Source organism: Podarcis liolepis (assembly GCF_965112155.1).
Source record: "Podarcis liolepis genome assembly, chromosome: 14".
Classification (NCBI taxonomy): domain Eukaryota; kingdom Metazoa; phylum Chordata; class Lepidosauria; order Squamata; family Lacertidae; genus Podarcis; species Podarcis liolepis.
In genome coordinates, this window is record NC_139569.1 from 685583 (window position 1) to 709759 (window position 24177).

Consider the following 24177-nt stretch of genomic DNA (forward strand, 5'->3'; position numbering starts at 1 on the left):
TGAGAATATGTATAGTTAATGACTTCACTGTGACTGTGATTTTACTGCATGTAATTGATGTTCATGAAACCAAGGCTTTATGTCTTTATGTCTTAAGATTTTATAGTTTTATGGCAGGATGTGTGGTTGGTTTGAGATGAGAAAGCCTGAGTAACAGAATGCAGGCCTGGCCTCTGATGCTGCCTTCAGGATTTGAGGTGCCTTTCACTCCTAATTTATTCCCAACATGAATTGAGCATTATGAGGATGAGGAAAACCCTGAATAGAAGAATCAGCTTTGGGTCCTATTCCAATCTCTCTGGAAAGCGCCAAAATAGAAGTAGGAATGGGGGTATTTGTGGCACATTGACTGAGTCAAGAACCACGCTGACAGGAGTTTCCCTAAGCAAATACACATAGCCAAATTCTCTCGAGATCTCCACCATCAGCATTTGTCTAGATGCACAATGAAGAGATGGCCATACTCTTTCATTTTGCTTTTCTTATGAGCTGCTCCCTGTCGTTCAGCTCAGGCCTCAGCAGAATGATGTAGCATTTTGGAGAAAAGATGCAACCCAGTAATCCAGCACCGGATGATAAGATGGAGAAGATCTCCACAGCCACCATGTATTTCCCTTTGGTGCTTAGGTAAGTTGGGACAAATGATGACCAAACACTGCAAAATGCCAACATGCTGAAGGTGATGAACTTGGCTTCATTGAAACTATCTGGCAACCTCCTGGCTAGAAAAGCCACAAAGAAGCTGACAAAGGCTAGCCAGCTCATATAGCCCAAGACACAGTAAAACATGGTAACTGAACCCTCATTACATTCCAGGATGATTTTCCCTTTCAATGAGTGTGTGTCCCTATCTGGGAATGGAGGGGAAGTGCTTAACCACACAGCACAAATTACGGTTTGAATGGAGGTGCAGGAAAGGACAAGAGCATTGGCCGGCCCTTTCCCTACCCATCTTCTCACCCTGGATCCTGGTTCCGTTGCCATGAATGCTAGAACCACAGTGATGGTTTTGGCCAAAATGCTGGAAAGGGCCACTGAGAAAATGATGCCAAAGGCTGATTGTCGGAGAAGGCAGACCACCTTTCCGGGCTGACCAATGAAGAGCAAGGAACAGAGGAAGCAGAGAAGGAGGGAGATGAGGAGGAGGTAGGTGAGGGTCTGGTTGTTGGCTTTGACGATGGGAGTGTCCTTGTGCTTCACAAAAGTTCCAAGTACTAAAAGAGTGATTAAAGAGAAAGAAATGGCAAAGATAGCTAAAAGGAATCCTAAAGTTTCTTTGTAAGAGAGGAAACTTGGAACCCTGGGAATGCACTGAGTTTGGCCCTTGTTTGCATACTTGTCATCAGGACAATTGGCACAAACATCCACATCTGAAAAAGAGAAAAAACAATTTTAATACTTCAAGATATTGACAAACATCCATCAAATGGAATCTGTTGTAGCAGCCAATGAAAGAGTGTCTTTAAAAACTTTTTGATGTTTTTAACTTGAGCTGATGGACTGGAGCGACTGATTGATTCTCTGTACACCAGGAAATTCCTGATTAAATCATGGTTTATACTTTCCGTTTAAATAGTAGTTTCCTTAAATGCAATGCAATGAATATTATTATAATTCAGACGGTTTCCATTTGATTTGTTTTGAAGAACCTTGATCTGAATGCCCACAAGGTGGCTGCAAACATTCCAGTCTTGGTTCAGGCCTGGTTTAAACAATTCTTTTTTTTTTTTTTTGTTAAATAAAATAAATAAAAAGAACTGTCATCTTGCTGAAGCTACAGAAGTCCATATCTTGATAGTTCTAGGAACCTGACCATTTGAAAGTCCCATTAGCCTTAAACACTCAAACAGCCTCTTACTGCCCCATTCACTTGCAAACCTTTACATATGTTTTAAACTTCAATGCATACAAGCATTGCATCCTGTGCATATTAAGTTTATATCTTTAACATCATGCTCCCTACCCTTTTTGTCAGAAATCATCCCTTCTGGACATGGAGCACAATCATAGCAGCAGAACTTCTCTCCCTCCTTCTTTTTCCTGCTGTAACCAGGATTGCAGTTGTCATTGCACACAGAAAGAGGCAACACCTGCATGAAATAATAAAAGAGAGATTAGCAATAAGAGGGTAAGGCTGGATCTTGACACATCCAAGAAGCATTTCAGTTAAACATGTTGCAAACTTTGTATGAGAAATCGGGTTGGCAAAAACAGAACTCCACAGCGCCATCTGGTGCCACAGTTTTAGAATGTATTAAAAAGCATATAAAGCACTTTTTCTTTGCCAATGTAGCTAAGTCCTAAGAGAGGATGTTGAGAATAGCGATGCCAAGAAATTTCTCCCCCACTAAGGCAAGATCTTCCAGCAAGGGCAGCGTAGGATGAAGCAGGTCTTGGCTTCAGACGATGCTCAGTCCCCAAACCCTCGGCCAAATATACAAGTAACTTTCTTAGCCAAGGCTCAGAGAACTGAAGCTGACTGAGTCCAAAGAAGTGTTGTCCCCTAAAAGGGCATTCTGGGGGCAATGGATGGGTAGGAACAGGCAGACAGGACTTAGGCTGAGTCCTAAGCTCAGTCTCAGAGTAGTGAAACCCTGTCCAAGGGAATGGGAATCCTGCCTAAACAGTACTCCATCTTCCCTTCTTAAAGTTCATTCGTTTGGTCTTCCATGAATAGCACAGAGGACCAAGCCAAGCTCAGGGAACCCCCATAGGATTGCTGCCATGGGACAAAATAAAACCTCTCCACATTAGATGCTCAACAATTCAAGATGTTTGGTGGGGGGCACAAAGCCTAAATGTTTTGGAACCAGGAGATCTCAAAGATGGTCTCATCCCTTAAATACCCAGCTGATCACTGCACTCGGGGGGAGAGGGTCTCCTGCAGATCCCATTTCTCGACAGGTCCATTTCTGTTGGCACCCTTTGACATCTCTCTTCTCTATTGAAGACCTTCCTTTTTCAACAGACCTTTTCAGTGGGGATATTCATGTCAGTTTGCATTTCTTGGTACAGAAAGTACTGATCTGATGTGTAGAGACATTTCCTATTCTAATTAATTCAAGAGGGTTCTGGAAGCTTCTCTGTGTGAAAGAAACTGGTGCAAACTGGAAGTTTCTAGCTGACACGTAAGTTTCTATTCTGCCTAGAAACAAGCAGAAGATTCATGATGTTTGGGTTATTCCTTCAGAGAAGCTGAGTACAGCTGCCTTTATGTGGTTCTGTTATCTCTTTCTGTCACGGTCATGCTGACTATAATAATAAGGCCAGAAGGAGCCTCGGTTTCACTTTTCCATCTTTCTTTCCTTCTGGTGTTCTGTACACAGTATGCTTAGTGTTAAGGTTTTAGTCTTATTATAAGTTATTGCAAGTTTACATTAAGTCTGTTGCAACTGGATTCCTTATGGACAGGGCCAATCCTGAATGTATTGGATTTGTGACCATTATGCTCATTTGCCTTCAGTAGCAGTAGCAAACTGCTATTAATTGCCTCTGGTCTATTTTTTGGGGAATCCTGCAACATGTTTTAAGTTTTATTCAGCTAACTATATGTTAGAATCCACTCTGGATCGATATGAGTAGAATACATGGCAATTCATCCCAGGCTGCAGTTCTCTGTGTATTGAATTTGACATTGTTTTTACATACAAAAGTGTTCCTTGCTGTTTTTACACATAAAAGCATTTTTATTATTTATTTAAACAATGTTATTATCATTGTTTTTATGCAGGCAGGGCTTTTATCAGCCGGAATTCAATGCAACTCAGTTCCGACACCTCTCATGTGGGCAACATTGTCATTGTAAGAGAACAAGGGAGGTGTTCCTGGCGAGTTCTGGCACCTCTTTTTCTAGGAAAATAGCACTGTATGCAGGAAACTGTGTGATGATTTTTAATGTGATGTTTTTATGGTGAAATCACTTTAAGACATTTTATGAGAGACTAGTCAGAAAAGGATCAGAATGGACTGATCAGTGATGATTTCTTTGGCCATAGCAAGCCCCTAACCCCACCCCAGACACACAAGTCTTTGTTGTTGTTGTTGCAGCAAGCACCAAAAAGGACACAACTGGGAGAAATTAAGCACCCTTATTTTTCAGAATTCACTTCATGAAATAACTGGAGAGACTGTGGTATTTTAGCAGAATCAAGGCTAGGGTGCAATAAGATATTTAAATTGCATTAAAATTTGCTTATATGACAAAGTTTTGACTCAAGATACTCCAAATGATGTTACTCTGGAGGCAGATATTCTTATGCTTTGTTTTAAAGAAGAATTAAGGATTTACAATGATATCTCACCTGATTAAATCTTTGATGCCAGACAATTTGGCCATCATAAATGGTTAACTGTTTGCCTGGAGGAGCCCGAGGTTCCAGTCTTCCAATTTTGACTCTGACCACCGACCCATTAGGGAACATTTTCCAGTTTGTAACATCAAAGCCTGTAACTAATTCTCCATTGTCACTGAAGCACACAGTGTCTCCAACGCTGTTATTGAATACAATACGCCGTAGAAAGTGATGGACCTGGATTCAAAGAGAAGGGAAAAGTAGACATGAAAACATCCCTTTTTTAAGCTGTCATTTCACTACATTTGTCTTTGATTCTGAATAATTTTTAAAACCCACTATATCATTATGTGGTTATTACTAACCTAAGCAAATTTGAAAAGAACAGCACCACAAAAAGAATTTTTTTGGTATGGAATTGTTTTATAGAATCTTAGATATCATTTTCACCTCTGCATGGAAACCTACCATACTTTTAAATGAATGATATATATATATATATATATATATATATATATATATATATATATATGCTTTCGTAGACCCTCTCCACAGATAAATTACAGACACCATCCAGTAGCCAAACCATAGTGGCACCTCCGGATGCTGCACCCCCCTGCAATCCCTACACAGATCTGGCTGGCACAGGGCACAAAACCACAGCTCGCCCCTATACACGAAGCCAAGCCAGAGCACAACTAAGTGCAGTACAGCCATCTTCTCAGAAAAACTCTTCACAAGTTCAAGTGGTCAAGACACGAAAGCTTTAACAACTAATCCACACTTAATGACCCACCTAAGTGGTACTCAGAATATCACTCAAGAAATCACTCAAGATATCCCTCAAGTAATTAAGGAACAAAAGAAGAAAAGGCACACTAACCTGGGAACTTCCTCTCTGCCCAGAACGTTGGAGGCTATACACCACACCCCCTCAACAGTATTTATAGGAACTCAAACACTGAGATCCTGCTCTGTTCCAGTAACAAGAAGCCGAAAGCACCAGCCTGAAGATGACGAGTGAGACCTCGTCGAAACGTCGCCTAGACACCCCAACTCTTACACGGGAAGACACCCGAAGACACCAATATATATATATATATATATATATATATATATATATATATATATATATAAAAATTGTAATTACCTGCCATGGCTGCACATTCTGAAATTTCAATCTCCTGCCTTCTGCCATTTTTCTATGCTTGGAACAGGATTCATATATGGCATGCAAAGCATGGGCCACAGCATGGACCGCATTGTAAACACTGTAGCTGTGGCCTGTCATTTCCATTTCAAATAAGATTCCAGGAATGTTCTCCAGCTTCTCCTCCCCAGTGCAGGTTTTCTCCTCCTTTTTTTCTACCTCCTTAGACATTTTTAATGAACAGCTGAATGCCTGTTCCCAGAAGTCCCGAATAAAACCATCCCTTTTGTTCCAGGAAGGTCTGATCTTTTGAATGAACTCTTGGAATCCTAATGGCTGATTTGAGTGAACTGTGAAGGATATGGAACCATGGAAAGTTTGCATTTCCCAAATCTTCTGAACAGACAGTGATTCAAAATCCCAGTGGGATGTAACAACCCACACTTTCCCTAGAGGAGGCAGTGCCATAAAGGGTGCTAGAAAGAGTAATACTCTCAATACTTGAAAGGATGGAGGCTCTCCATAAACAAATAACACGTTGGCATTTCTCTGGATGATAGTTACGTAGGTTTCCCAGTGTTGTACAAGCAAACGTATCAGCTCATCCACATAATTCCATTTTGGTATTCTTATGGTGAAGGCATAACAGATGCCATTTTCATCAAGCATTGGCACCATGGTCTGCAAAAACTGGTCCCCTTTGTCATTATCCACAGCAAAGAGCCCAACCCATGTCCATTTGAAATGCTGAAATAACTGCACAGCTCCCATGTATTGTTTGGCTTCATTTGGGACCATATGGTACAAAAAAGGGAAATGTGTTCTATCATCATGTGATGGTAAAAATGACCCATAAGTGAGCTGAAATGAAAATGGTAATAATTTTGCTGATTAAGATATTTTATTCTGGAATTACAGAATTGCAATGGGCCCGGCAACTCATGTAACCCGACACTGTGTTTGATGCTAGAGATTCAAAATTTCCCAACCCACCATTAAGCCTGCATTTATCCAATTTGCATATCAACATAGCAGGAGGAACTTGGTCAAAAGCACTTCTAAAATCAAGATTAAATTATGCCTAAAGTGTGAAAAATTTATACAGTGGTACCTCAGGTGACAGACGCTTCAGGATGAGAACAGAAATTGTGTGGCGGCAGCAGGAGGCCCCATTAGCTAAAGTGGTGCTTCAGGTTAAGAACAGTTTCAGGTTAAGAACGGCCCTCCAGAATGAATTCAGTTCTTAACCCGAGGTACCACTGTACATCATGCACATAGCTTACCTGTGGAGTTTTCTTGCTTGCTGAAATGATGGCCACATTGGCAGAGATCTCAGAAATGTATCCTCCAATGAGAGTTATCAAGATGTTCTGGTTGTGACATCTGTAGTTGGGGACAAACATCTGTTGTGTGGAAAGCAGACTGAGTGTGGCCTTATAAGTCGTTCGTGCAGTATAGTAGCTGTCCAGGATGCGGAAGCCCAGAGAGATATTTGACAAGATTGCAGGATTTTCATTGATCTCTTTGAGAGCGAATGTTAAGGCCAGGATGTGCTGGTAGTTCTTAGGCACTGAACTAGGAAAGGATTACAACTACTTAATAAAAAAGCAATATCTGTACCAACAACAACAACAAAATGCATTCTACTCATTGTCATTGTTCAGCTGAGTGTTTTCAAGACTGAGGTTTACCTTAAACCCTAAAAGATAATGACATAAATAAAAATTGACAATTGAAATAGACATTCTTCCCATTAAGAACGAAATGGTCTAAATAAATTGGGATCATTCTCATGCTCAAAGATTCTTCCCTGAAAATGTTTTTGTCATTCTCTTACATCCAACACCAATGATCAGTTCATGGTATATTGGAAAATGTGTGTTAGGGTTATATCAAACGTTAACATACTCAGATTAAATGCTTTCAGAACAACAAGGTTTATTAATTTCAACAAGTCTAACAATGGATACAGCTTGGGGTGGCTGGGTGTGCATTGGATTAGGATGACTCCTGTATCCCAGGCCATATCGTGCTGATGGACAAAGCCAGGCTGCTTGCCACTTCCGTGTCCAATCCTGAGGTGTAGCAGCATGGAATCCTGCAGTGTATTGCTGTATATAAGTTTCCTGATATATCTCTGTAATAAAGCACTAGAACTGATCGCTCTGGAATTTTGTGCATTTTTCTTTGCAATCCCTGCAAGTGGCTCCTTCAGAGCATCAGTCAATATCTCTCCCTGGTCTGTATTTGGACCCGCGGGACAGAGCAGACCCCTTCAGTCAAACCAGGTGTCCCCCATCCTATATTTGTGTTGCTGTGTATTCCTGCCTAAGTGTAGAACTTTACATTTGTCCTTACTGAAATTCATTTTGTTAGTCTTGGTACATTTCTGCAATCTGTTAATGTAACCTTGAGTAGCACTTCTTTCTGCTGACATACTAGCTACCCCCCTAGTTTGGTGTCATCTGCAAATTTGATTAGCATCCCCTCTATTCCTTCATCCAAGTCATTCATAAAGCTGTTAAGCAACACTGGGCCCAGGACACCACCCTGCAACATCACACTTGTCACCTTTTCCCAGAAGGATGAGGAACCATCAGTGAGCACTCTTCAGGAATGGTAAGCAACCAGCTAGGAATCTACCTAACGTTGTCTAGCCCACTTTCACCAGCTTCTCCACAAGAATGTCATGGAAGACATTGTCAAAAGCCTTATTGAAATCAAGATATGCTACATCCACAGCATTCCTGCTGATCCACCAAGCTTGTAATGTTAATAAAAAAAGGTAAATAAGATTTGCCTGGAAGGTCTTAGTTTTGAGAAACCCATGCTGGCTGTTAATAATCACAGCATCCTTTTCAAAGTGCTCAGAACAGACAATAAATGAATTCTTACTGAAGCACAGTGTTGCTTTATAATGTGTGCTCCATTGCTATGGCCTGAACATTTTATAGGAGAAGAATAAAATCAATGAAATCATGCCTTACATGGGTTCATCAATCATTATCTGTGTAGGCTGTTCTGTGAAAGAGAGGTTATTGTAGAGGAAAAAGACCTGAGAAACAATTCCCCCAATGACCAGGTCGCCTGGCTGGTAAAAATTATGAGGAATAGGAAGAGGATCATCAAAGGTGCTGCAGTTAATAGAATGTGTCTTGCACACAGCATGACAAAGCAGTAACAGCAGAAACACCATAACCAACACAATCCTGTGGAAAAAACTTTGCCTCCCAACATAGACTGCCATGTTTCGCCTCAACCTTCTTATCTGTTTTGCTACAAACACTATTGAATGGTGGCAAATGGTGGTGTTACACTGATTTACACCAGAGCCTGGCATTTTAGGGACTGCATGAACTATAGCCTGGTCTTTGTATTTAGTAATGGCTCTGTGATCATCAATGTTCCTGAAGAGGGTGTTCTATTTCTCCCTTCACTCCCCCTCCCCCCCAAAACCCCCCTGCTGAGTGCCAGGTATGTAAAAAATGATGAAGAACAGCGTATACTTTGGGGGTTAAAATCACGACAGAATCATCTGGTGGGAAGCAGACCCTAACCTGCACAGGGAAAGTGATGATGCAGGTGAATGACAGAGCCCTACCTGTGTCCAGATCCACTGGTCAACAACACGAGGGTTTTATATCTTTCTTTCTTGTTCAGATTCTGACTGATGGTCTTGCCAATGACATACATTGTGTACGAGGATGGAAACCAGTAATTTTGACAATGAGAGGTGTAACGGTAATTTCCCCTGAGTGTTGATGTTCCTTGAAATTGCATCATGAGCAATTGAAGTAGTAGGGGGTTTTCTACCTGAACTCTACAACTATTTTTTCTTCCTTGAATGAAATGCAGTTGGTTGCAATTAGCTAGGAAGGCTGCTTTGTCCCTGACTAGAGATAAATTATCACACATGGCTCACACACACTTGGCATACACCAACATCATCATCATCTTTACCCAGCTTCTCCATAAAGTTCCCAGGTGAGTTGTACACACACACTGTCAAAAGTCTGAGCTTAAAGCTATGGGCACCCAAGTGGTGGCTGCAGACACCCAGGGTGTCATCAGTGCCTCCCATGGAGCCCATAAGGGATATTGTTTGTCCAGTTCTGATGGTTTATGACATTTGTTTGCATAATGCGCAAGAATATCTAAACTGGTAATTTTGGCATGGATAGGTGTTATTATAATTTCCCTTGTGTGCTGATGACATTTGAAGTTGCATAATGAATGGCAAAAGTTTTCCTTTCTTTTCTGTTTTGAACAATTATTTTCTTCTTTGAGATATATGTAGTCAGTGGCACTTGATGAGGAAGTTGAAGGCCGCTTTTGTCCTAGAGAGAGGTTGTTGTTATTACTAAATTTGTTGCCTGCATCACACCCTAAATTCCAGGGGTGCCAACTTGAATAAAATAGGGGGGCAGGTAAGCCTCACCCCACATAATTGATCACAAGATGTGGTGCGCTCACTGCATTTGAATGGCAGTGCCCATTGTCCTGAGGGGGCCTGGACCCCTCAGATATTTTTTGATCAATCTATGTTTTGGGCAGTTATGCACAGTTTCTGGCCCAGATTTATAAATCTGGATTTATAAATCAGACTCCATAGGGTCCAAACTAACCCAAACCTGATTTGCCCTCCCCTGCATCCACATCCAGATCATGATAATGATCCAGAAAATATAGTTCCCCAGTCTGGAGCTGGTCAAGAATAAGAAAAAAACACAGAGGAAACTGATGAGACACAAATTTATTCAAAGATCAAGATCAGAGGTCAGAGTGAATGATATCCCAGGACTACTCAAGCTCTAAGATATGGACACACACACACACACACACACACACACACACACACTATTTTCTTCCCCTTATTAGGCTTTCCTTGTTGTTCAGGTCAGACCTCAGCACAATGATGTAGCATTTAGGGAAAAAGATGCAACCCAGTAACCCAGCACTGGAGGACAAGATGGAGAAGACCTCCACGGCTACCATGTATTTCCCTTTGGTGCTCAGGTAGGTTGGAACAAAGGTCAGCCAAACACTGCAGAAAACCAACATGCTAAACGTGATGAATTTGGCCTCGTTAAAACTGTCAGGTAACTTTCTGGCCAGGAAAGCCACAAGGAAACTCACAATGGCCAGAAAACCCATATAGCCCAAAGCACAATAGAACATGGCAGCTGAACCCTCATTGCATTCCAGGATGATCTCACTCTTCAGTGACTGCATGTCTGTATCTGGGAATGGAGGGGAAGCACTTAGCCAAAGGGTGCAAATGCCAGCTTGAAGGAAAGAGCAGGAAAAGACCACGCAATTGGCCAGCCCCTTCCCCACCCATCTCCTCATTCTGGATCCGGGCTTGGTTGCCATGAATGCTAGAACCACGGTGATGGTTTTGGCCAGAATACTGGAAAGGGCCACCGAGAAGACGATGCTGAAAGTCATTTGTCGGAAGAGGCAGGTCCCTTTTCCAGGCTGACCAATGAAGAGCAAGGAGCAGAGGAAGCAGAGGAGGAGGGAGAGGAGGAGGAGGTAGGTGAGGCTGCGGTTGTTGGCTTTGACGATGGGCGTGTCCTTGTGCTTCAGAAAAGTCGCCAGCACGAAGGTGGTGATCAGGGAGAAAGCCAGAGCGGAGACAGCTAAGCTGAGCCCTAACTTTTCTTGGTAGGAGAGGTAGCTCAGCCCCCTTGGAACACACCCTGTTTGGTCCTGGTTTGGGTAGTTTTCTTCTGCGCACTTGACACAGGCATCCATATCTGGAGGGTGGAGGAACAATTAAAAATGTCAAGATGATGACCTACATTTACCTGAAAGAATCAGTTATGGCAGGCAGTGAAAGTGGTCTGGTTTGCCAGAGCTTGAATTTGGATGCTAAATAACCTTTATTATATGTAAATTTACATATAACTTAGACAATACATACAATACACACCACAACATAGACACACCATAGACACTAACTTCTGATTCCTCTCATTGTGCTATTTTACATTTTGTTTGTTATTGTTTTACTTTCCCATTTATTATCAAGAAAAAATTACTATGTACTTTCTCTATAATTCAAGATTCATTCTAAGTCTGTCAGGAGATTAACATCGTCACAGTAGTTTTTAAGATATTCTTTAAATATTATCCAATCTTTATTAACTTTTTCTATTGAGTTTCCTCTTATTCTCCCTGTCATTTGGGCAAGTTGTAAATATTCTATCATTTTCTCTTGCCAATCCGTTTTTGTGGGGCTGTTATCACCTTCCCAGATCCTTGTTCTCCAATTTTCAGCCACTGTGGTTTCATACATAAAAAGAGGTCTAGGATTTTTCTTAATCTCCATGGACATGATACCTAACCGCAAGGCTTCAGGTTTTTTTGAAACTGAGAATTTGAAAATCTTTTTGAGTTCATTATATATAACATCCCAAATTTCTCTTATCCTATTACACTCCTACCACATGTGCATAAAGGTACCTACCCCATTTTTACACCTCCAACAAGCATTTGAACTATTCTTATACATCTTGGCCAATTTGGCCGGGGTTAGGCACCATCTGTATAACATCTTCATCACATTTTCTCTAAGATTGTAACGTGCATTGAACCTGATGTCCTCCTTCCACAGCCTTTCCCATTCGTTTGTATATATATTGTGTCCAATATCTTGGGCCCACCATACCATAACCAATTTCACCTCCTCCTCCAAGTCTGGACTAAGACTTCTGAGCTCCTGTGTTCTGATTCAATACATGATATCCAATCACAGAACATTTCAGGATTTGGGCTACTGCCATTGGCCCTTAAACTCTAAGTTTAATGCATAGCTTGGGAGTTTAGACAGCCAATCACATTGAGAGTGGGAGTGGCCTAGCTCTTCAGAAATGTATAAAAGCAGTTGCTATGCCCCTGTTGGCCAGTTCTGTTAGTTCAATAAGGTTTCTTGGTGTTACCATTGCGTCTTACTTTGTGGGAACCCAGCTACACTTCAAGGGCCTCCTTGCCACCTGAATCTATTTATGGCCTGAGGTTTCAGTAAAGAGCTTTTCTTTAGGTATGGAACTCCCTGAGAATGAATCCCGCTTTCACATTTTTAAAATATTCATCTCATTGATCACATTGCTGATGTGTGTGATTTAATGACCCCTTAATAGTCAGTGTTTTAATGGAAAATATATTGTTATTTAATCCTATCTTTCTTCCAATTATTTCAATGCAGCATATATCTCTCCCCTCATTAGATCTTCACAATATAAAGGTCTGGTGACTTCTGTTTCAGTGTATCTGAAGAAGTTTGCATGCACACAAAAGCTCATACCAAGAACAAACTTAGTTGGTCTCAAAGGTGCTACTGGACATTTCCCGCCCCTCCTGTTTGGTAAGATAGTGACTGGCATAAGGTCAAAATGTCCTTGTTTGTTTGAAACATAATTTTAAAAATAAAGTTGCTTGTTTAGTTTTCTAATGTATGTTTAGTTTTCATATGTATTGCAGAATACATTCAAGGGGACATACATTTTCCAAAAAAAGGAGGAGCAAGCATATTATGCTAAGTGAGTGTCTCGATATCTCTGTCCATGTTGCCTCTTACCCTTCTGATTAGAGATCGTCCCTTCTGGACATGGAAAACAATCATAGCAGCAGAATTTCTCTCCCTCCTTCTTTTTCCTACTGGAGCCGGGATAGCAGTTGTCGTTGCACACAGAAACTGGCAGCCCCTGCACAGAAACATGAGCAGGAGATTAGTAGGAATATATGAACCCTCATGATGAAGAGAGTGTGCATGGGCCAGCTGGGTCTGTGGACATTTGTTAGACCCTAAATCAGCGTTTCTCAACCAGGGGCCATATAGCCCCTTGGAGGCCCCCAGGATATTCCAAAGGAGCCGCAGGTGGAAACCGCATAAATAGGGGGCCATGACAAGAGACTAGGGGGCCAGGTTTCAGTCGTGTAAATTATTTACTCTGCCTAACATGGAATGGATTACTGTCATCATGCCCAGAATATGGAAATATGAAGCAGAGATAAAGTAATTAAACAAGAAAAGAGGAAGCAGAGATAAAGTAATTAAACAAGAAAAGAGATAATGCAGGATTTGACCAAAACAAATTCTGGAAAAAGAAAGAAACTTTCAAAAGTATTGAAACTTGTTTGCCTCTCTGTCATTCAATCTCCATTCTCCAGATGTTGGCAGATTATACTACGCCTCCCATCATCCTTGATCATTGGCTATCCTGCCTGATGGTGATGGGAATCATAGAATCATAGAGTTGGAAGAGACCACAAGGGCCATCGAGTCCAACCCCCTGCCAAGCAGGAAACACCATCAGAGCACTCCTGACATATGGTTGTCAAGCCTCTGCTTAAAGACCTCCAAAGAAGGAGACTCCACCACACTCCTTGGCAGCAAATTCCACTGTCGAACAGCTCTTACTGTCAGGAAGTTCTTCCTAATGTTTAGGTGGAATCTTCTTTCTTGTAGTTTGGATCCATTGCTCCGTGTTCGCTTCTCTGGAGCAGCAGAAAACAACCTTTCTCCCTCCTCTATGTGACATCCTAATGTTGTCGTAGTCCAACAACATTAGGGGACCCAACGTTGATTTTTTTTTTTTTTACAATATCTGGGATGGATCTACACTCATGATTTATAAGATTAAGAAAGGGTTAAGGAAAGATTTTCAAAACGTAAGAGCCACATTACGTTTAGCTTAGAACGTTGATCATGCATTATTAAAATGGGACACCAGATGGTGCTGCAGAGCAACCAGGAAGCAGGCAGTGAGGGGAACAGCTCTTTTGTAAGTAATGAACGCTTTTTTAAGCAATTATGTTTTAGAACGATATAGTTAAAATCATTCTAATGACATTAAAAAGGTCAGTGTACATGCAGCTCTGGTCTCACACTGCTACATCTCACCTGATTAAAGCTTTTATGCCACACAATCTGATCATCATAAATGGTTAACTCTTTGCCGAAAGGAGCCTGAGGGTTCAGTTTTCCAACTTTGGCTCTAATCACTGAACCATTGGGGTAAATTCTCCAGTTTGTAACATCAAAACCTACAACTAATTCTGCATTTTCATTAAAGTATACAATATCTCCAGCACTGTTGTTGAATACAATGCTCCGTAGAAATTGATGGACCTGGATTGAAGAAAAAACAGTCTATGGTAGAAAATCTTAAATTAACTGATATTTGGAGATTTAAACATCCATTGGATAGAGAATTTACTTTTTTCTCAGAGCCAAATTGATCTGCAAGAAGAATCAACTCGGTATGGATATGTAATCAGTATGGATATCTAATGAACTAACATTAAGAACTAAAAAAGTGGAAACACAACCTAGGACACTCTTGGAGCATAATTCATTACTGATGGAATTAAGAAGAGTAGAAAACTCACCTTACAGATGGAGACTAAATGAAGGCTTATTAGACAATAAAAATTACCTTGCAGAAAGCAGGGCAAAACCCTGAGAGATTATTTTGAACTAAACTTGAAGCAGTGTATGGATATAAATGTGGTTTGGGGAACATGTAAAGAAGTAATGAGAGGTTTTTTTATGCAACAAAATAATCTGCAAAAATAAAAAAAGATAAGAGAGAAGAAAAAGAAAGAGTTACTAGATGAACTGATTAAACACGAAAAACAAATAATTTAAAAACCAGGAAATGAATCAACAAAACAGAATATAGAGATGTTACAAACCTAATTTTCAATGTTGGTAAATCAAGAAATTGAATGGAAAATAAAATTGATAAAACAGACAAATTTTGAGTTTGCAAACAAACCAGGAAAATTGCTAGCATGGCAGTTTTAAAAAAAAGCAAGGAAGTTGGATGGGAAAATGAAGATAATATAAGGAATATAAGATACATAAAAGAGTATCTGGAGGCCAGGAATGAAAAGCAAGCAGATTTGATGTTTATTGATGCAGAGAAGGCCTTTGATAATGTTTCTTGGACTTTTATGAAACAAGACAATAGAAATGATGGAATTTGGAGAGCCATTCCTTAGAGGAATTGACGCTATATATTCTGAGCAGAAAGCCATGCTGATTGTGAATAATGTAGTAACTGAAAAATGTGGAATTACAAAGGGAACAAGACAGAGTTGTCCCATGTCACCATTACTGCTTATACTAGTCTAAGAGATCCTGGCGAGAAATATAAGAGCAGATGAAGGAATAAAAGGAATTACGGTGGGGAGTAAAGCATATAAACTGAAAGCTTTTGCAGACAACCTTGTGATAACAGTTGAAGAACCCCTGGTCAACATATCAAGGCTGTTAGATAAGATTCAGGAATTTGGGCAAGTAGCCGGTATTAAACTAAATAAAACAAAAATTAAAATGTTGGTGAAAAATATGACAGAACAATCTAAAGAATCATTACAACAGATCATAGAATGATTTATAGAAAAGAAGGTTAAATATTTAGGGGTATGGTTAACCGCAAAAAAACTTAAACATATTCAAAGATAATTATGAATTCAATTTTTCTGTCTGTCTGTCTTTCCTCTGTCTATATCTATCTATCATCTATCTATCTATCTATCTATCTATCTATCTATCTATCTATCTATCTATCTCAGTGTTTCCCAACCGGTGTTCCGCGGCACACTAGTGTGCCGCGGGACGTTGCCTGGTGTGCCGTGGGAGGGAGGCGGGCGAGGCGGGCGGCGAGAGGCGGGGCGGCGGCGGCGAGGATCCGCGTCGAGCCAGGGGCGGCTCCGCGGTGGTGGTGCCGAGGTTTCTCTCTCCATTCTCCCCTCACACACACAGAGGAAATAACACAGGATCAGCTGACAGGACCCGGCCAATGGGGCGGCGGCGGGGCAGCGCGCGCAAAAGGGAGCGCGAGACAGCGGACGAGGAGGAGGCCGGCATGTCCGGGCAGCAGCAGCAACAACAGCAGCAGCAACTCCCGGCGACGGCTCCTCAAGCCCCGGGCAACCCTACTCCCTCACCGGCCTCGGCCGCCCTCCTGCTCCACCCGCCGCCGCCTCCCCCGCCGCCGCCCCCTCCTCCGCACGCTATTGCCGCCACCACCACAACAGCCGCCGCCGCCTCAGCTGGGCCTATGCCTGCCGGGAGCGGCGGCGGCAGCAGCAGCAGCAGTGCCCCGGCGCCCTTCCCTCACGGCGACGACCCGGGCCTGAACGAGCAGGAGAAGGAGCTCAAGCGGCGCCTCAAGCAGCTCTACCCGGCCGTGGACGAGCAGGAGACACCGCTGCCGCGCTCCTGGAGCCCGAAGGACAAATTCAGCTACATCGGCCTCTCGCAGAACAACCTGCGCGTCCACTACAAAGGTAGAGGGACGGAGGGAGGGCGAGGCCGAGGCCACCGCCATCCCCAGACCCCCTCCGCCTCTTCCTCCGAAAGGCAGGCTGAGAAACTCCCAGGGAAGCTCTGAACGTCTCCCCCGAAACCGTCGGGAGGCTTCAGTTGTTGCCTTTCTCCGCCGAGGTCGGTGGACCCCGAGCCTAGGCTTCCTTCCCGCACCCCGCTTTCCGAAGACCGCACACCAGTTGGGCCAGTACATATTCCCCTCCCGTGACTGGAGTGGAATAGCCCTTTCTCTTCTTCCCCAACCCTTGTCGTTGGAGGAGTCCCTCAGTCCCTCGCTTTGCTGCCTGAGGAGCTTGAGGAGCCGTCGCCGGGCTTGAGGAGCCGTCGCCGGGAGTTGCTGCTGCTGATGTTGCTGCTGCTGCCCGGACATGCCGGCCTCCTCCTCGTCCGCTGTCTCGTGCTCCTCCCTTTTGCGCGCGCTGCCCCGCCGCCGCCCCATTGGCCGGGTCCTCTCAGCTGATCCTGTGTTATTTCCTGTGTGTGTGTGTGAGGGGAGAATGGAGAGAGAAACCTCGGCACCACCACCGCGGAGCCGCCCCCGGCTCGACGCGGATCCTCGCCGCCGCCGCCCCGCCTCTCGCCGCCCGCCTCGCCCGCCTCCCTCCCACGGCACACCAGGCAACGTCCCGCGGCACACTAGTGTGCCACGGAACACCGGTTGGGAAACACTGCTCTAGAGCAGGGGAAAGCAAGGTTGTGTCAGGAGTCCAAGTTTCCGACTTGATAACACAGCAAGCGTGGTTAATTAAAAGGTAAGATTTATTGCAAAAACAGAGTTCTCCAGACGTCTCTAACATGCCGCCAGCCTCATCAATCATGATGACCCTTCTGACTGCTTCCTGCAAGACCAGAAGCAGCTGAACTTTCGCTTATGACATCTTGTTTTGGTTCCTGTCTTGTAGCCCTCCCATTCGCCAAGACTGTGGAGAGAGAGGGTCAGCTCCCGCCTCTTCCCCACTCTCTGAGAGACTGTCTCTTAATTCTTTACCACTTGCTAAACTGCTTCCTTCTCTGTTCACAGCATTTTGTACTTCCCAAGAGCATTGGCAGGGTTCCGGCTGGCAACCCTCTCTGTTCCTGGCTGTTTCCTTTAGCTGGTTGCAAACTTTCCCTGGGGGCTGGCTCATTCATGATATCTTGCTCCATCTTCCGTGGGACAGCCTATGGATACTTGAAGATAGTTATCTCATTCCATGTCAGTCTCTCCCATCTCTGCCAAGTGTTCCTCATATGGCTTGGTATCCCTCCTCTGCACGCATTGCGCCATCTGCTGGCAGGAATTTCAAAAAGCCAAATGTGTAGCTCAGCTCTCTTCCCTCCATTCCTCCTGTCCACCACTGCACCTCTCTCCTCCTTTCTTACAAAAATATGCTTTCTTGAACTTGACCCCTTTGGTTTGGATCCTACCCTCCAGAGCAGGAGAACACAAACGTGCTCCATCTTCCAGTGTGGGGCCAGGGTGGTGTAGTGGTTAAGAGCAGTAGATTTGTAATCTGGGGAACCTGGTTCGCATCTCCGCTCCTCCACATGCAGCTGCTGGGTGACCTTGGGCTAGTCACACTTCTTTGAAGTCTCTCAGCCCCACTCATCTCACAGAGTGTTTGTTGTGGGGGAGGAAGGGAAAGGAGAATGTTAGCTGCTTTGAGACTTCTTAGGGTAGTGATAAAGCGGGATATCAAATTCAAACTCCTCCTCCTCCTCCTCCTCCTCCTCCTCCTCCTCCTCCTCTTCCATTAGACAGCTCTTAAGATACCTGAAAATGGCTATCACATATCCTCTCAGTCTTCTCTTATCCTGACTGTAGGGAGGCAGCCATGGGGTGGGAACATGGCTACCTAAAAAAATTATCTGGTTTAATTACCTGCCATGGTTCCACATTCTGAAATGCTGTTTTTCTTCCTTCTTCCAATCTTCTATGCATGGATTTGAATTTGAATATAGCATTCAGAGCATGTGCCACAGTATAGATAGCATTGTAGACATTGTAGCTGTGGCCAGTCATTTTCATTTCAAACAAACCTCCAGGAAGACTCTCCAGATTCTCTTCCCCAGTGCAGGTTTTATTCTCCTCTCCTTCCCACTCCTTGGACGTTGTTAGCAAACAGTCAAAAGCCTGTTCCCAGAAGTCTTGAATAAAGCCATCTCTTTTGAACCATGAAGGTCTTACCATCTGAAGGAACTTTTGGAAACCCTCAGGCTGATTTGAGTGAACTGTGAAAGATATGGTACCATGGAAGGTTTGCAAATCCCAGTTCTTTTGAATAGAGTGTGATGCAAAATCCCAGTGAGATGTAACAACCCAGACTTTTCCAAGAGGTGGCAATTCTATGAATGGTGCTACAAAAAACAACATTCTCAAAACCTGAAAGGATGGAGGTTCTCCATATACAAAAAACACATTGGCTTTCTCCTTGAAGACAGTTACATAGTGTTCTATGCGTTGTGAAACATATTCTATCATCTCATCCACATAATTCCATTTTGGTATTCTCATGATGAAGGCATAACAGATGCCATTTTCATCAAGCATTGGGACCACTGTCAGCAAAAACTGATCCCCTTTGTCATCATCCACAGCCCAGAGCCCTATCCATGTCCATCCAAAATGTTTGAGTAACTGCACAACCCCGATGTGCTGTTGGGCTTCATTTGGTACCATCTGGTACAAAAAGGGGTATAAAGTGTTGGCATGTTGTATTGGCAAAAATGATCCATAAGTGAGCTGAAATAAAATGCACAAGTATTCTTCACATGGTCTTCTCTGTTTTGCCACCAAACCATTTAGCCACTGCCATGTCACCCCCCAGAAGATTATATACAATCGAACAAATGTTCCAGAGCATGACCAGACCCATCTCTGGCAGTCAGAGCTGAAAGAGGGAATTGGTGAGCCCCCACCCACCATCTCCTGAAACACTTTTTTTGCATCTGGATTTTTGTCATGCTCTGGGGTAGACACTTCCCTGCCTTCCTCGCTTGATACTGCCTTCTGGTAGCAAGGAGATTCGGTTTCCCACAGATTTGGCTACGGTAGGAATAGGGCTCCCTGCTATGTCTCTGCTCATTTAGTGCCCACGGTTTTCATTATGCTGGTTTGCTTCTTGTAGATACTTCAGCTTAGCCCTTAGTGGGTACGATGGCCATGGATGTTGTTCGACTATATGTCACCTATCATAGCTACAGGGGTGGTATGGGCTTTAAAATGGAAAGTTACTTTTCTCATTTCCTGGAAAGAATGGTTTGATAAAGTTTTGGGATTTGATAAGAATGGCCCAAAAAATACATTTTATTTAATCTCAAAAGTGGCAATTAATATAGAAATAGATGATGGGAAAACTGGAGGCCCTCTATACAAAATTGCCATGGAAATAATTATCTCGTGCAAAAACAACTTCAAGTACATTTTTAATTTTTCTCTGAATAAATATTATACTGACATTTACTTATGTAACATTGTGATACAAAGTTATTTAGGGGGTAGTTTTGTTGATTATTGATAATAATTCTTAAATAAATAAGATTTATTTTTTTTAAAAAAAGTATTAAAAGTTATTCTCTAACTTTGTTTTTTAATGCCAGTGCAGGGAACAGAATAATAAAAAAAAACCCATCACTTAAATATGCTAGAAAGGGCACAGATAGTTATAATAATAATAATAATAATAATAATAATAATAATAATAATAATAATAATTTTTATTTATATCCCGTCCTCCCTAGTCAAAGCCGGGCCCAGAGCGGCTAACATCAAATGTATAATACATTAACATAAAATCAGACAATCAATTAAAATATACAACAATCATCTTGGATAGAATGGGAACTGCAAACACGGTGAGAGTGAGCTGAGCAGAGCTATGAGGTTCACATCAAAGATTGAAAAACCTGAAGAGAACTCTGGAGTGAGAAGTTTATTGAAAGATCAGTATTGAAGACTGTTCACAAGCTCTTGCCTGTGAGGCATGAGATCGGCTTCTGCAAAAAAAGTGTGCAACTTCCTCAAACCTCCCTCTTCTGATTGATTTTAAGAAGTTTTCCATCTCTAGCTGCCACTATCCAACTTTAGGTCCATGAGACAAAGGGGGAAATTGGGGAATAAGACAAGGCTTTAATATTGGGAAGGAGGTGATTAGTGGGCCAAGTGAGTCATTGATGTGAAGAGGGACTTGAGGTGGCCTTAGGACCATTGCTGATTCCTCCAGATCCTTGGTTGTCCTGGATTTCTCTACAGGGCCCCACATCTTTCCCTCAGAAGACTTCTCCCCAGCCTCTGTGTCCCACAGCATCCTGAGAGTTCCCAACTCTGGAATAAATCATGGATAAAAATGTTGATCTGAGAAATGACAAAGCCCTGAGTCACTTCACTGCAAATTTATCTCAAGTCTGATTTACCTCCAGGATCAGCCCTGTTTCCAATGAGCTGTAAATAAACCTGATAGTATTATCACTTGGACTGCATTTAACCAGTTGGCTATCCAAAATATCACAGGCCATGTTTTTGAAATCATGATATTGTGCCACAACTCTGAACTATCTGTACTTGCTTGCACACAGCTTACCTGTGGAGTCTTGTAGATGGCTGAAATGACGGCCACGTTGGCAGAGATTTCAGAGATGCACCCTCCAATGAGAGCTATCAGGTTGTTGTGGTTGTGACACTTGAAGTTGGGGACAAAGCGACGCTGTGCAGAAAAGAGGCTGAGGGTGGCCTTGTAGGTCGTCTTTGCAGTGTAGTAGCTATTGAGGGTGTGAAATCCCAGAGAGAAATTTGATAAAATGTTGGGATTTTCATTGATCTCTTTGACAGCAAATGCTAAGGCCAGGATGTGCTGGTAGTTCTTTGGCACTGAACTGTAATAAAAGTAGTAGATGACACAAATACTGAGAGAAGCAAGAAAAATATGTGTGTCCTCTTCATCTCTCAGCTCTTCTTTCAGTTATTACAATCAAACAATAAATAAGATGAAATTGCATCAAGTAAGTAAGAAGGAATTATTTATTATCTGGAAATAGCAAGGTAACGGAAGAGCGTCTCCCACTTAGTTATGAAATCAGAGAAGACAGCAAGTGAGAGGTACAACTGGAAGCCTCTTCTTAGTCTATATATATTTGCAAAAAGTGTAATACAATATGTCTTATGACCAATTTAAAAATTACACGCACCCCCCCCTAATATATTACCTCTACCTATCTAAATGTACCAGAAGAGGCATATCAAGAGAATATTTCAAATGCTCCTCTCATATGCATACTCTCATCAGATTTGATTGTGGGTTCAATATATTTATAGTTGCAGCAACTGAGTGGAACTGGTCACATGAAATCTGGAGTAGGCTGAAGGAAGGGCAGGATGAAATCAAGAGGAAGGATGGAATATGGTGGTATGCCTAGACCAAAATAATATGAAATGAAAGTTTAAAATACCAGATGACTGAAAGACAATGGGATGGGATACAGATGAAGGCCAATTGATGGTAGGGAACGAAGAGTAAGAAGGAGTAGTGTGGAGAAAAACAAATACATGCAAATTCCTCCACCTAGAGTCTGCGAAAGCCCAGTGGAAGTACTGAAGATCCTTACACTTCAATGACACTTGTGTGAGAAAACTTACTAATGCTTTGTGCTAACAGTATAATGCGGAAGGCTAAATAGATATGAACAAGCTTCTGACATGACACTTTTCTCACTCCGAAAATGAACTGCTTTTCTTAAGGACATATTCCCAGTAATTATATTCTCAACATACGTTGCAACAAGTGTGTGTGTGTTTAAGAGAGAGAGAGAGAGAGAGAGAGAGAGAGTTACATTGGCTCATCAATCACAATCTGTGTCGGCTGTTCCATGAAAGAGAGGAGATTGTAGAGGAAGAAGACCTGAGAAACAATTTCACTGATGACCAGGTCTCCTGGCAGGTAAAACGCATGAGGAATAGGGAGGGGATCGCCACGTATGCTGCAATTCATGGAATATGCCTGGCAAACACTATGACACAGCAGCACAAGCAGCAACATCACAACCAGCAGGATCCTTCGGTGAAAAGGGTCTTCCCACGAAAAGCAGCTTCCCATGTTTCCCTCTGCAGAATTGCATGTGGCTTTGATCAGGACTGATTTCAGCAGGAGCTAGCTTTCATGAAAATAATCTGGATCAAATCATTTTTCTGTTGACTTTATTCTTTAGGGGTGAGTGGTAATTACTTTTAAAAAAGGGAAAATACCTCATACACAGCTAAAGTTATCAACGCCCTGATGTAATAGCAGGCAGAAAGGGTGAAACTCTGCAAATCAGTTTGTGCAAAGGAACAGAAATAATGCCAAAACAGGATTTCAAATAAAATCTGGGAAGTGGAAGATACAGCAGCCAAAGAGAAATATGAAGCGGGAATGATGATTAACGAATGATACAGACTCTTGCCTATCTCTTGCTCTAAAATAATATGAGGCTTTTGTAACTTCTTTCAGAAACTGATGGTTGATGTGCTAAAGATCCCTGAAAGCACTTTTTGTTGTCAGTCGGATGGAAACCAGCAATTCTGGTAATGATAGGGGTGACTACCTATTCCCCAAGGAGCCCCTTGTTTTTGAAGTTGCATTCTTTTTGAACCTGTGAGGAGTCCACCCACTTCGCCTCCCTGGAGTCCTACAACTCATATTTTCTCTTTTAAAGAGTAGTTAGGAATATGTGACACGTAGCTCAGTAGGTCCAAGCTGCCTCTGCTCATGTTAGAGTAAATATAACTACACATCCCTGATATTAGGCATTGCCCAACAAGTCTTCATTTTTGCTATAATGTGAAAGCCCAGATTTCAAGGTAGAATCATAATCTGGGGAAATTTGAGGTTCAGTTCAATGGGGAAATTTGAGGCCCAGTTTCATCATGATGATGGGAACATCTCCTTTAACAAATCTGTTCTAATATTGTTTGCCTATAATATCTTATGGTCAAAAGAATTCATTTATGCAGTATTAGTAATATGAATGATGTAATAAAAATGGGGGTCAAAAGGTCTGGGGCCCAAGCATCTTCGAATTTATTTTGACCATATGCAGGTGTCTGGAAAGGGCTTTATCAACGGGATTTTCAAAACCCATTAAAAAATATTTTCAGGACCTACAAAACTCAATATAGTGACAAGTGATGGCTCTATTAGTTTTTCAGTCTAGATTCTTTCTCAACTTTGCTACTCCAAATCCCCTGGGAGGTCATAGGAGAGCCTGCATATGCCAGGGGAACAAGAATGACTTCCCTAGAAAACTCTTTCTCTGAGACTGAAGTCTACCTATCAAGACCTTCTGATGGGTCCCTGACTGTAAGAAGTGAGGTTACAGAGAAGCAGGCAGAGGACCTTCTTGGCAGTGGCGCCCCCTGTGGAACACCCTCCCATCAGATG

General features: G+C 42.4%; 2 protein-coding genes and 1 long non-coding RNA gene across 3 annotated transcripts in view; all 3 read right to left on the reverse strand.

The window, feature by feature from the left end:
- Nucleotides 1-21819, reverse strand: part of LOC310693039 — a 34350-nt gene extending 12531 nt beyond the window's left edge. Inside the window, exon 1 of the long non-coding RNA XR_014518972.1 lies at nucleotides 21809-21819. This is a non-coding gene — a long non-coding RNA (uncharacterized lncRNA). The remainder of the gene's footprint in view (nucleotides 1-21808) is intronic.
- Nucleotides 377-21704, reverse strand: LOC310693734 (vomeronasal type-2 receptor 26-like; the record flags this gene model as incomplete). The annotated part of the gene is made up of 7 exons (XM_083476082.1): nucleotides 377-1370; nucleotides 1964-2090; nucleotides 4302-4529; nucleotides 5443-5970; nucleotides 19176-19508; nucleotides 21346-21468; nucleotides 21669-21704. 7 exons carry the CDS (start codon nucleotides 21702-21704, stop codon nucleotides 469-471), a joined length of 2277 nt encoding a protein of 758 aa, XP_083332208.1. The 3' UTR covers nucleotides 377-468.
- On the reverse strand, nucleotides 10260-22616 carry LOC310693033 (vomeronasal type-2 receptor 26-like). The gene is made up of 4 exons (XM_083474633.1): nucleotides 22592-22616; nucleotides 21346-21637; nucleotides 13025-13151; nucleotides 10260-11201 (listed from the first exon to the last, which is right to left on the reverse strand). The coding sequence occupies exon 4, from the start codon at nucleotides 11197-11199 to the stop codon at nucleotides 10300-10302; it is 900 nt and encodes a 299-aa protein (XP_083330759.1). The 5' UTR covers nucleotides 11200-11201; nucleotides 13025-13151; nucleotides 21346-21637; nucleotides 22592-22616; the 3' UTR covers nucleotides 10260-10299.
- Between the last annotated feature and the right edge of the window lie 1561 nt (nucleotides 22617-24177).